The sequence below is a fragment of the Protobothrops mucrosquamatus genome, unplaced genomic scaffold, assembly GCF_001527695.2.
Source record: "Protobothrops mucrosquamatus isolate PMUCROS unplaced genomic scaffold, P.Mucros_1.0 scaffold1869, whole genome shotgun sequence".
Taxonomy (NCBI): Eukaryota; Metazoa; Chordata; class Lepidosauria; order Squamata; family Viperidae; genus Protobothrops; species Protobothrops mucrosquamatus.
In genome coordinates, this window is record NW_015387998.1 from 134,580 (window position 1) to 149,206 (window position 14,627).

Consider the following 14,627-nt stretch of genomic DNA (forward strand, 5'->3'; position numbering starts at 1 on the left):
GTGTACCTTTCTGCATGGAACTGTCTTTCTGGTTGAACAAAACTCTCCACTTAAGCTCTGTGTGAGCTTTATCTGGATCCATACAGCATATAACTAGGACAGGATAGACCACAATAAGTTAAATCCAAGTCTGTTTTTCATATATAAGGTGCAACTGTCCATGAGTCTAGGTAGAGCCAAAATTTCACCCCAGAATATTTATTTTATCCTAAGTAGTCCACCACTATCTGTACATTATCACAGTGACGTCCATTAACTTGTAAACAAAAGCTCCCAGAACTGCACAGCTATAAGACTTCTTTTTGTTTGTGTATTTCTGGATCCAATTCACAATCTATATAAATAAAAATGTAAATGTTCGTTTGTTCAAAATCTTAAATCTCCAAAAGTTCTTCACCGATTGCTTTGAAATTTTGACACAACGTTGCATTCGAATACGCGCGTGTTTTTATATACCTATATTATATAGATGTCACACCTGTGACAGGTAAAAACATGCTTTTTTTGAAAAACAGCGCCATCTGTTGGACGTAAAAGCAACACACGCTTTTACCAGACTGAGCCACAGCAACGCGTGGCCGGGTACAGCTAGTAATAATAATAATAACTTTATTATGATCATAGACCAGCAATAGACATCACTTTTTACAATATATTAAGAAAAAAAACAAAAAATAAAAATAGTACTGACATTAATAGTAAATAATAACATCCCTGTTAAGAAAATACATGTTCTCAAAATGTTAGGGTCACTCCCTAGTTAACAATAAATGTATACATGACATAATACTATTAATATTTATTCATTTAAAATATAAACTGCTCAATAGTTCATTTGAAAAAAAAATCCTACTAGATACTGCCCAAAATGTCTCAAAAAATCAGAACAGCAATAAACTGAATAATTGAAAAGGAAAAATTATAAGTAGAATTAATATCATCAGGTTAATATATTTATCAAACAATATTAAACAATATAAAATAAATGACCTAATCTAACAGCTCACAACCAAAGGGAAAATAAAACCTAAAGCAGAAATAATTATATACAAGGCTAAACAGAACTCTATTTCACAGAGGCAATAGAGGATTCCTGACAATTAATCTAGAAATATTAGTTGGCAGCTAGCCATCCTCCTAGTCCTCACCTGGATCTTCTCTCTCAATCCATTTTCCATCTCTCACCTGGGGAGGTAAAAATGTCAATCTTCCTTCTAGCCCCACGTATGCTTACAATTGTGACATTCCTGAGTCTCTCTCCATCAAGCTTTCCAGCATTATGTTCAGCTAGCGGGGCTTTAAAAGCTGCAAGATGGGGATAAGGGCGGTAGAAATGCCCAGTGCTTTGTTAGTATCTTTCCACAGATTGCACTGAACAGAGAACCCAGTATTTTGGCCTGTTGTGGAATAGTTCTGCTCACAGTGGGTAGAGTAGGCCAACAAGCAAAGAAAACAATTGTTCAGAAGTGATCATTGGATCCGATACCAGCATTAGAATTGTTCCAGTATTTGCAAACACGTATAGCATGTGTCTATTTCTTACTTAGTTTACTGAATGCTTTTACCTTATCTGGCTATATTTTTGCACAAAGGTGCTTTAATTTTGATATAATCTCTTATCGTGTTCATTGGTCGTGTTTCGGTCTTAGAATATCCAGACACCATTATTAATTTATTACCTAGCTTTCCTTGTATGTGGCGTCTCTATTTAGAGATAATGGGGAAGAGGCTTTATTGCTTCCTACATCATTCTCTCCATACTCTTCTCTTTCCCTACTGACAGTATTTCTGTAAGCAGAAGGTGGTACTCATGGGAGAGTTTGTGAGCCTGACTGAGAAAGTGGAAGGACAAATGATTTTAAATGACATTACATCTACAATCTGGCATGCTAAGGTCTATAAATAATTCCTTACCATATACTGAAATCTTGGCACTTTTGCCTAATCCTTCTAGTTTAGATCTTCAAGTAATCAATACAGACATCATTAAGTATTTTTTCTTAAGATGTCAGTCAACAACTAGTGAAAACTATTAAATTTTTCAAAGGTACAATAAACTTTGCATATTACAATAAGGAGAAACATATCCCTTTCTCTTTTTTTCTCAGAGGGATTAATAATGACATTTACCACACACAGTAGGGGAAACTCTGTTTCATAAAGGTCAGTGAGAAATTTGCCTCTGTCATTAATAGTCTACTGCATTCACCGAATATCAATATTTTCAAAAGCCACATTGAACTCACAGTTGTCTATCTGTACTGTAATGTTAAAAATATATAGTGTAAACACATGTTTTATAGATACTCTCTGTAAAAAGAACTCTACTTAAACATAGAATTTGAGTGTCATAAATTACAGTATATTGTTGTGTCACACTTTGGTGCTTGGACATAAGAAAACTAATCTTTTTTCCCTCCCTTTTCTGTAATGTTGTTCTGCATGTTGATCCAGTCCTTTTAATTTATTCTCCACTGCCTAGTCTGATTGCCTTATTTATGTTAATAGATGTAACCTCTCACTTGAACAGCCATTTAAATCCTAAAATCCTCTGGAATTAGCCAAGGCTGGAAGTAAGCTGATCCTAGAACATTCCTGTTCTAGGGTCCTCCATTTTCCATTTTCAGATGATCAGTAGAGGGGGAAAAATCCCTTAAGTAATTGGTCATTGAATCAGAAGGTAATTTCCATGCCAGCAAATTAATGCTTAAGACCATCCAAGGCAGATTAGAGCCCCACATGTAGGAGGCAATGCTAGATGTTCAAGATGGCTTTAGAAAAATCAGAAGAATAAGATACATAATTGCTTATACATGTTGGGTAATTTAAAAAGCCAAAGAATGCCACAATGAAGACAATATATGCTTCACTGCTTATAGAAGGGCCTTCAATTGCATCATCATGACAAGTGTAGAATGTCCTTAAGAAAATGGGAATCCCAGAACATCTCATTGCCCTCATGCAAAACCTATACAGAGGACAGAAAGCCACAGTCCAGATGGAATATGGTAAAGCAGATTGGTTCTAGGTGGTAAAGGATGAGACAAGACTATACATTCTCTCCTCATTTATTCAACCTTTAGGCTAAATAAATGAAAACTATCTGCAAGCTCTAGTAATGAAAACCAAGAAGCACATTTGAAAAATGGAACTGCGATTAAATGTAAAGAAACCAAATTAATGTCATTGCGTATTACAACCAGTCTTAAAAGTGATGGATAAATTTTACCTTTTAGGATCAAATATCAATCAAGAAATATGCCACAGACTAGCACTCTGTAGGATAGCATTGAAGATCTTGAGAAAGATGTTCAGATGTTACAAGATGTGTATACCCACAAGATGAGAATGGCAGGCAATGTTTTGTCCAGTGACACACTATAAAGCAAACACTGGACTTTCAAAAAGTGGGATAAAAAGAATATTGAAAATTAGAAAACACTCCTGATGACACTATGGATAGCCAGCAAATGGATCATTGAACAAATCAATTTCTGACACGATGCTCAAATTATCAGATTCTAATTATATTTGAGAGACATTATATGAAGACTCCCTGAGAAGTCCATAAAATGCTAGGAAAGGAGAAGAGAGTAACCAGCAGTGATGTGGATGGATTTCATTACAACAGCAATGGAGGTACCATTGGAAGACCTGAAGGGCCAGGTTGGGAACAGGACATCCTGGAGAAGCTCTTATCTGTGCTATTGCTAAAAAATCAGCACCAGCTCAATGGTATATAATCAGTCAAGATGGATCAAACCAAATGGTCTTACATGGGATATAAGGCACTTGGGACAAAATATGTTTTAACTTGGGTTTTAGCAAAACCTGAATTTGCTAATGAACATAAATGGGGTTTATGCCACAGCTGCTGGAAAATGCATTTTGTTAAAATACAATATAGCAATCTGAAACATCAAAACACCTTCTAAAAATAATATTTTAAAACATACTGTATAAACGTTAGCAAAAGAAGCATCAAATATTTCAGCCCAATTGTATATCATTACTGATATTGCTGTTGCCACTGATACGTATTGGTGTTATAACAGAAAATAAATTCTTCCTAAAGAAAAAAAATGGCTTGGGAAAAAAATCTGGAAAACATAAAAAGATCTCTCTCAACCCAGATATCTCCTTACCATGTAATTTTGCTTATTTGTTCTCTTAATCACTATTTCTTTTGAAATACCGCAAGCACAAACATTTGACTTTAAAGTCAATTAGATTGGATAGAAGAGTGAAAATGATTAGCTTCAAAAAAAGACAAGATAATTGAAAAGCTATTTTCCCCCAATTCCTTCCAAATATTCATTAAACATTTAAGCAACTAAATTTGCAGAATCTGTTCCTGACATTGGCACTGGTTCTGCAGTTTTCTCTCATCAGATGAAAGCTGTGTGTGTTATGTGGGGTGCATTCATGCATAAAAAATATCATTTTCATAAATTAAAATCTCCCCTGCAGTAGGAACATCTGTGCCTGCCTTTGAATAAAAGATGGTGGCATGTGAGTTGCCCCTTGACTGACTAGAAGATTCCTTCTATTTGTAATAAAATCATTCCTGCAAAAGAACAAAACACAAACAACATTCCCTGTCACCCCAAAATTATTCCACTTTCTCCCATTTATGAGTGACTCTTTGGAACAAGTTAAAAAGTAACCATAAATGCTCTCTGCTCTGTTGTTTGCTGTCTTGCAATTTAAAGGAGTGAGGGACACGATGCTTCTTGCAACTGTATTTGTATAATTAACTATCAATTATCTTTCATATATAATTTGTGGTTAATAGATAGGCTTGATTCCAAAGCACTGTTTTAGATACAATCTTGGGTTTTATTAAATCATTTTATCTCTTGTACTACATCACAAACTGCTTTTGAGAGTCCCCACCCATTAAACAAATAGTTTGCCATGCAAGATGGCTGCTTTTGGAGAAGCACAACTGCAGAGTCCTTTGTGGTGTAGCAAATTATTTGTGTGCGTTTTTGTTTCCCAGCCATATCTTCGTGGATAGGAAGAAAAGCATCTAAACCAATATTTTTCGAACATGGCATTTTTAAGACGTGAGGACTTCAACTCCCAGAATATATATATATATATATATGTAGGTCTTTGGTTATTCGGGTTTTCTCCCGCGTAAAATTGGAAGTGTCTTGGCGACGTTTCGACGAAGTCCCATTCGTCATCTTCAGGCTGGTGTTTTCAGCTTCGTGCTTCTATATATATACTCCTACACATAGGTATAAAATTGTTACTCTAGTGTTAATGTTTATTGTTTTAATGTTTTATCTTATTGTTTCTATTAATTGCAAGCCACCTAGAGTCACCATTAAGCTTCTATGTTTAGTATGTATGCTTTTATCTCTTTGGTCACCAAGATCCCAGAGTGATATGGAGCAGATCAAGTGGTTTGTTTGATTGTTGCCACCACGGGAATGGGGGTTCATTGGGTTTTGTATTTGGGGTTTTATTTTGGTGAGAGTCACCATGACTAAGTTGGGCAGTCATATAAATTTTCTTAATACACAAATGAATAAAATGAAGAGTTGACACCAACTTAATGGCATATTTGATGTGGTTGTTATAGTGCTAGCCTAGAAACCAGGAGGCTGTGAATTATAGACCCACTGTAGGCATGAAAGCCACCTAGGTGACTTTGGGCCAGTCACTCTCTCTCTCAGCCCAACTCAGTTCACAATGTTGTTGTTGTGGGGAAAATAGGAGAAGGAAGGTGTTCATTGCCTTGAGTTACTTATAATAAAAGTGGGATTAAAACCTAATAAATAAATAATGAATAAATCATTTAAATATGCTTATACGTGTGTCCATAGAATATGCGTACATGTATTTGCCTTGTCTGCTACATTAGGCTTTTCCTTTTCTTTCTGGGAACTTTCCATATAACTCTTTGAAATTTGTAAAAGAAAGATGAGAGATATGCATGAAAAGTAGAAATAAGGCTACTTATTCATGCTATCTTAAGGCATTTTTCTCTTGTTGTTCCCTCTTCCAGAGCCCTTAAATACTTATGAGAGCTGGATTGGAGTAAGCAGATGTAGAACCTTCAGATTGCTAATTTACATTCAAATGTCATCCACTCTTGATAGGAAATAAAATAAATAAATAAACAGAAGCATTCAATCTTCTCTTTTCAGTGAATGAACCTTGATACAGGTCTCCTTTAACTTCCTTTACTAAGGCAAGGTGCTTCTTCTCTGTTTCCCAAATGCCATATATGTGACATTCAGTCAGTCTTGACTCCTGGCAACTATATAGACAAGTCCATGTAGTTACTGGGACAGAAAAGGTAAGTTGCCTTGAGTTTACCATCTGCAATGAAAATAAAAGAAGGTAATCTGAGATGGCTAAATTAGGGAACTGCAACATTTAACTTGTTTCTATAACTTATTTTATTCTGGTTTTTCTTTGTTTTGTTTTTGCCTACAGTACTGGAAATCTTCAGTATCTTATTTGCTTTCATTAAGCTTGTCTTAAATATTTCAGATGTGTGTGGAGAACAACATATTTACCCCATCACAAATTCAGAAGAAGCAGCAGCCAAAAACAATCAATCTCCACTGCCAGTTGGGCTAGATCTTCAGAAATGATTGTGGCATTCTCCAACCTCATCTGTTCTCCACACTTCCAAAGAAGCATGTGCTTGTGTTCTTGCAATCTGGTGGTTTGAACAGAAGCGAGCGGTCAGACAAGCAGACCTGAACTCTTTGGTAGCCTCACATTGCAATGAATAAGGACATGCATTCAATTTTGCAGCTACTAAAATTGTTGACTGAGCAGATTCAAAAATAGCCAGGGAAATTATTGAAGGTTGTTATCAGTCAACAGGAGTGTTGTACCAGCTTGTCAGGTATTTAGGAACCGAGAACTTGGCAGCACAAGGAAATAACAGCCAACAACTTAATAACTGGCCATCAACACCCCAATCAACAATAACATGTCATAGCCCAGTGATGGCGAACCTTTTAGAGACCGAGCACGCAAACTGCAATCCAAAACCTACTTATGCATCGTCGGGTGCCAGGTGGGTGTGGCTCATTGGGTGGGTGTGGCCCATTGGGTGGGTGTGGCCCATTGGGTGGGCGTGGCTGCAGTGGTAACAGAAGACTGGGTGGGACTAAAAAGTTAAATCAATCAATTCCAACTTTGCCAGATCTTTTTTTTCCCGCGAGAAGTTGAAATTGACTGATTGATTGAACCTTTTTTTTTCTTTTGCACACGGCAGCGGAGGCCTAAAGCAAAAAGGTTTTATAAAACCCAGCTGAAGGCCTAGGACTGGGGCGATGGCGCGTGTGCCCACAGAGAGGGCTCTGAGTGCCGCCTCTGGCACCCGTGCCATAGGTTCGCCACCACTGACATAGCCCAACATTCTGAAAGAGAGAAGTTCCCTAAGGATTGGCTCCAGCACAAGTCCAAAAACTTGGAAGAGTCAAACTCTGGTCCTGATGACTGACTCAGATTGGATCCTGCAACATTATCCTGGGACACATATATTTGCCTTCATTTGTAATAATGACTATCATTTTATCAAATTTGCCTTCTATATATACTGCTCACAAAAATAAAGGGAACGCAAACCCCTTCAGTTCCATGGTAAAATGTTCCCTTTATTTTTGTGAGCAGTATATTATTACTGCTCTTTTCTCATATCTTCACTCGTGTAATACTAAAAGAATGAGTTTGGTTCAAATCCCCCATGAGTCATAAACTCAGGTGAAGAACAATGATCTTGCTTTGGCATCAATTAGTTATAATCCTATGTTCTATCAGTAGCAAAGACAAATATACAAGATCAAACAACTAGAAATGAACTGCAACATTGATGGCACCGTCCAAGTGCTATCAATGTACATTTTTATTGTATACCACTCAGAGTCACGTATATGAGATGGGCAAGTATACACATGTGATGAATAAACAAATAATTAAAGGCTGATGCCTCCACATTTACTGTGCATAAAAGGCTCTAATCAACATGCAGAAATAATAGGAATAAAACAGCAGCAAATTCCCCATTTGGGGAATGCAGAAGAGCAAGTTGAATGGTTAAAAATCAAAACTTCAGATCTTAACTAAGGATGATATAGAATTGCTTACCAGATGTAAAGGCTAAGCATTAAGAATAGATGCCAAGCCCAATTCAATGTACCACAAATAGGCAGCCCAGGACATTATTAGAGCCATTTGCTACATTGGCAGTAGTGAAATAGCACATTTAAGTTGGCTTTTCTTGTGCACTATCCATCCAATTTAAATCAAAGATCTTTTTCCCCCATCATTATCCTTGCTCACTCCTATAATTTGCATAGCATATGTTGTTTGTGTTCACAGTAGATACTTAATCAGTTCAAATAAAGATTTAGCAGATAAAACGATGCAGTATAAAGATACAGTTCTTTATGGGTTTAACATATTGTGCAAATCCAACCCATTTGTCATTTTAAAGTTCAGTGGATTGTCCAAACCCAGAAGATGGGCTTATTCATTAACCAGGTTGTGTGGAAACAGAGAACACATAATGCAAGAAGTAGACACATATTCCACCTAATTTAAGATCAGATAGACCTAATCTGTTCATCTGGAAGAGAAAAAGGTGATGTTTTCTCAAAGTCCTGTGTTTCTTGGGGGACTTTTGCTGGTCCTGCAAAAAACTAGACAATAAAATCAGCTTTGAAGGGGAAAGAATGGCTAGATTTCTATACTGTTGGAAACAAGAAAAAGGGTGTGCTTTGCTATCAAATCCCAGTGATATTCATACAGATTATGAATTGGTTTCTCAGAAGAAAGCTTAAAATTGACACAGATACCAATAATTCTACACAACTAGTATTCATAAGTAGGTAGATGATGCGTATACATGCGTCAGCACAGCAAACCAGCTTTTTATAATAAAAATGAAAAAGAAGACTATGGATAATTATCATGTGGTAGGTTTTTTTAAAAAGAAAACTCACTACATAGAGTCTATGGATTTGAATCACTGTTGGAAGATGGAAGTGAGTGTGGCTTCCATAAGTGGAACCCTGTCTTTTATGTAGTTTCCTGATAACTGTTAACAGAGTAATCTAACTATGGTTGCAGACATTTTATCAATTCTAGTCTGCCTAATGACTGAAACATGGATACAAGAGATCTGTAAATTATCTTGTGCAAGTCAATATGCTTTTATATCAATGTTCCACTTACAATTTGAGGATACTTAAATTTGATGATGATTTTAGCCAGCATCTTTTCTTGGAAGTCAATATATCTTGAATTTTTGGAAGATAATGATAGGTCATTTTATTTGTCTGTTTAACTCAATATATGTTCTAATATAGAGAAGTCTTTCTGGGTTATCAGTGTTATTTGGATTCTTTTCCACTGGAGATATAACAGGGAGTTTCTTAATGAAAATCACATGGTCTATATAAACATTCCCATGCCTTCCCTTCATCAGGATATTGAAATTATTCTTTAATTTATATTTAGTATCAATGTCCAATGGGGGTCACTTCATCTAGTTTAAATCTATTAAAGTCAGAAAAATTAAAAATGTGCTTTCCAAGCTCTTGATTTGTAATGTCCTATTCAGGCACAGATTTCTAAAAACATGAATGAGATGCAAGAAGATACTTAGCTAGTTTTGTCCTTTTGATGTTGTCCAGTGCAATAATATTTTTCTCAAGTTAATACAGTTGACTGGGAAACCCATCCTTGTGTTGCAAAGCCTACTTTTGAGGAACCGTATCTTCACTCACATGCTAGTTTACAAGCATTATTGATATGCATGTCATCATCAAAGAGAAGAAATTAATTCCAAACATCATTGTAGAGGATTGTTCATATTAGTATATTCCAAGTGACATCCACTTGATTTTGAGAAAATGGAACTGGTGCTGAAACTGAGTGGAGATCATGTTTATTGCAGAACATCTGGGAAATCATACTTTACTCAGATGTTTACTTTTTAAAACCCTTTCCTTGTTTTCCTATATATGTTTTTTCGGTCAGAAAGATCTTCACTTTGATATCAATAATTATTTCAAGTGTTACAGAAAACTTCTACTAATCATTATTTGTGCACACAAGTTGGAGCAACAACCTTATGACTTCTTGTCAATGTATCTGTACAATCTTGATGTCATTTGCAAGAGTGGAACTAAACCCTTATCTGCTCCAGAGAGGAGGATTAACCAACCCTTACTTCAGTTTACTTTGAGATGCATCAGAGTATCTTTTAAAGTCTTGTGAAGTCATTCATAACAGTTGTAACAAGATAAACCTTTTCCTTTCCCTTAATTTTTTAACTCCTCTTCACTTTCCTTTAGGGTAATGAAAAATACTTCCAAGACATAGTGTGGGACTTCCAGCTTCAACTACAGTGGACATCTCCACAATTTGATCATTGAAGACGTGACCTTAATCAATTTGCCTTCTCATCCTACTACTGTCTGTGAATTGTATTCTATTATTGAAGAGCTGTCAATTATGCAGGCCTCGGGATGATTCAGCAGGCTGCCTTTTTCATACTTTATTAGACTGGAGCTGAAACCATGCTTCCTGAAGCCTCCATTTCAGATAGTCTTTTTGTAGTTTAATGCGTCTGTTGATTTACTGGATCGCACCTCGGGATTTTTTCAAACCTCATTTTATTGTACAAATAGTTGCATCTTTTAATAACTATTACAATAATCCCATAGGAATTGTGGGAAGGGGAAGGAATGGAGCAAGGGACTTAGGAAGAAATGCAACATTTGACCAATGGCTCTTCACTACTTCATCACCCAGCTTGTGTTTTGTTTTGTTTTTTAACATTCCAAATGTGCATTACGCTGTCACATACAGGATTACAAACAAAATTACAGTACAGATTGATTTCAGATGAACCAGCATTACATTTCAGACAGCACTTACTCTGGGTTGCATTGTGCATGCATAACTATCTTGTTCTAATTACAAAGTCAAATGGTTTGCATTAGTTTGAAAACTGCTAACTACAATTGGCATATAATATAACCCAACGATCATAAACCTTTTTACTTTTTTCCTCCTGGACAGAAATAAAAAAATTATATAACTATGTATTTTAAAAATCATGCATTTAATGTTGCATGAAAACAATGTTTCTTTATCTGTAGTTTCTTCAAAATCTGAAAGAAATTAGGGTGGACTCCAAAGAGCTTTAAAAAACATTGCAAGTTGAATGTGATTCTAAAGCAGCTGTTTTCTGTGGATAAGTGCAGGATATTTGCTCATGAGAACAAGGGTGTATGTCTGCATGCACACACACACACACACACACATATACACACAATTTTGCAGAACTTTTGGAATAATATGTCAATATAATTAATAGGAAATAAATATTTTCCTTCTTTCATCATTTCAAGCATCTTTATAAATGAAAATTATATAGAGGTTTTCTTACCCCCCCATAAAACAAAAAGTTTTGTAGGGGTGTCTGTGTCGTGTGTGTGTGTGTGTGTGTGTGTGTGTGTCTGTGTGTGTGTCTGTGTGTCTGTGTGTGCCTGTGTCTGTGTGTCTGTGTGAAGATTTAGAAATTGAATGGGGGAGATGCTAAGGCAACAAACAGCTTTTTTCTCCCTTGATCTTCGAAGTATTTTTCTGCTGGTTTAAATTACTTAAATTATTCTATATAAATTAGATATTATTCTACTTTGTTTCTGATAGGTATAAAAATTGATGGAGCTGCCTGGTTCAAAATAGTTTATCAAAAGTTATTAAAAATCCTGTACAAAAATCACAACAAAATAAGCCAACACGGGAAAGGTAACAAGTAGGAAAAATGTCGATTGAAAAATATAAATTTTATATATACTTTTAATTTCTTTCATTTCTTTCTTTTTTGTAACTGACCGATTTAGTGTTTTTTTGTTTTAATAAAAAAACAACAACATTGCATAGATCCTAATTATTGCTTGTGGTTTGTTGTGCCGATCAAATCAAGGGGAAGCCGAACTTTATCTAATCAACGCCATCTCAAGATTCGGAGTGGCGGGAGGAAAGGGCGAGGGGACCGGCGGGCCCAGGAGAACGTCCGCCTCTCCGTTGCTCCTGAAGGCGACAACTATAGTACGCATCAGGGGGACTCTGAAGCCTGGAAGCGTTGTGCCTTTTTCTCCACTCCCTCCGTCTTCGCGCCCTGGCGCGCAAACGAATAAAGCCCGGAGTCCGTGGTCGCCGCGAGCATCTTGGTTCCGCCTTAGCGGCTGGAAGGGCTCAGTCCTGAAAGATCGCGTTGAGCTGGGCGCTCATGACCCGCTCGTGGTGGACCTGGCTCTCGTAGGGCAGGAGGCTGTCGAGAGGGAGGTCGCAGCGCGAGGCCGAGCAGGCGAAGATGGAGCCGTGGCCAGGAGCTCCGGCCAGGCCGGCGGCGGTCGGGTAGTGCATGGTGAAGGCGTAGTTCTTCTCGAACTCGTTGGACGGTTCGTGCTTGAAGGAGAAATTCCCGTTGACGCTGAGCGGCGGGCTGAGGGGCCCGTCGAAAGCAGGGCTCTCGCCTTCGGCCAGGGCGCTCTCGAAGAAGGGCTCCAGCGCCGACCCGTAGGCGGGCGCCGCCTTGAGATGGAAGAGGTGGGAGCTGTCCATGGTGCCGTAGGGAGGACTCGGAAGGCCGGGCGACTGGTAGGGGTAGGGGTGGCCCGGGAAGGAAGCGCTGGTGGGCTGGACGTGGGGCAGCAGCTCCGGGTTCTGCTCAGGCAGGAAGGTCCGCGGGTTGAGCTGGAGGCAGCCGGCCACCAGGTTGGTCGTGGGCTGAGATAAGCCTTTGCAGAGACTCTGCACGAAGGAGACCAAGTCGGGGCTCTTGCCCGAGCGCAAGATCTCGGAGAGGGCCCCGATATAGTTTTTGGCCAGGCGCAGCGTCTCGATCTTGGACAGCTTCTGCGTTTTGGAGTAGCAGGGCACCACTTTCCGCAGATTGTCCAGGGCGGCGTTGAGGCCGTGCATGCGGTTCCGCTCGCGGGCGTTGGCCTTCATACGCCGCAGCTTGAATCTCTCCATCCGCGCTTTCGTCATCTTCTTCTTCTTGGGACCACGTCTCTTGGGCTTTTGGTCGTCCTCCTCGCCTTCTTCTTCCTCCTCCTCTATCTCCTCCTCGTCGTCATCTGCTTCCTCGTCCTCTAACTCATCCTCCTCTTCTTCTTCCTCCTCTTCCTCCCCGTTTCTCAGAGATGCGACATCAGCCTCTGCCTGTAAGGTTTCCAGGTCCTCCTCTTTCTTGTCCATCTCATGTTCGTCGTCCTGAGAGCTGAGGCAATCGTCAGTCCAGCTGGGGTTACCTTGGGGCTGAGGTTTTCCCATCAGTGGGTGCTCACTGTATGATTTGGTCATTCTGAGTACCCTAGGCCAAGAAGAAGTAAACCTTTAAAACCGCCACACACAACTGCACATATGTACACATAATATTCTGCAAGCATGCTTCCTAGGAAGTAAGTGTTACTTAACTTCGTGAAACGTTTTTGTGGGTAACCCTCAAAGATTGTGCACTGGAAGCATTGTCCAGTACAATTTCATTCTAAAAAAAAACCCCGGTCTTTGGCTTCGATTGGATCTCATTACAGCTCCCATTACACCTGCAACTTCAGGGACACTACGGTTCTAAGTTAAATCCCATGATTTTTTTTTAGTTTAGTTTTTAAAACTAAACTAACCCGAGGGACACTGCCCAGCAATGAAACTTACTCTTGATGCCTTTACGCAACAAACTTCTACTTCTCGTATTTCTCTTCACGATGACACCTCTTGTCTCAAATAGCGTTATGTAATGTTTTATAGGGATTTATAGGCGAGGGCGCTAACCAAGAGGGGGGTCGAATTGCATTTCAAACACACCCAGGCTGTGGATCCAGTGGAGCAAATTGCCAATAATAATTTATCCATGGCAGCAGGAGCAGGATTTATTCTTTTATTCGGCTCTCCTTTTCATTGCTTTCGCCTGGCCACAATAGCAGCCGATGCCATCCTGCACAATAGCTTTACAGACTTCCCAACTGTTCAGAGTCGAGGAAAACCCTGCCACCGAGACAGGGATCAGGTGCACTAACCGCCTAATAATTCCCCCTGCCCCCCCTTTTTTTTGTCTGAGGAACCTCAATGTTCTGGGGAAACATTTGCTAATGAGGACATGGAGGGGACGGTACGGGGCGGCGGAGGGTGGGGTGGGGTATGGAATGAAGCCTGCCAGTCAGGACAAGCATGGGGCAATCAAAATGCAACAGTTGAGCCCGTGTTGGTAGTTGACTTCGGAAGCCCTTTGCTCATCCAGATAGTCAGTCAAGCCCTGTCCCAAACGCGTTAATTGGCAGCAGAACTTACCAAATCTGTTCACTCGAGCGCTCTCTGCTCTAAACTGTACCATCATCATCATCATCATCATCATCATCATCATCAATCTCGATTTTTCAAAACAAGGACCCTGACTTTAGAAAACAGCCCTTTTCGTCCAGCCTGAGGGGAGTCTATCTGGTTCGTTTCGCTCCCCCAAATCGGTGTCAGCCAGCTTCTGAGCCACGGAGCAGATGCTATGGGCCATATCTGTTTCATACACACACACACACACACACACCCTCCCGCCGCAAGGCTTACTTCGGTAATCGAAA

The 14,627-nt window shown here is 39.1% G+C and overlaps 1 protein-coding gene across 1 annotated transcript; it reads right to left on the reverse strand.

Annotated features, from left to right (window-relative positions):
• Nucleotides 1–12,246: 12,246 nt before the first annotated feature.
• NEUROD1 (neuronal differentiation 1) lies at nt 12,247–13,359 on the reverse strand. Its single transcript, XM_015823435.1, has one exon. It carries the CDS (start codon nt 13,357–13,359, stop codon nt 12,247–12,249), a length of 1,113 nt encoding a protein of 370 aa, XP_015678921.1.
• Between the last annotated feature and the right edge of the window lie 1,268 nt (nt 13,360–14,627).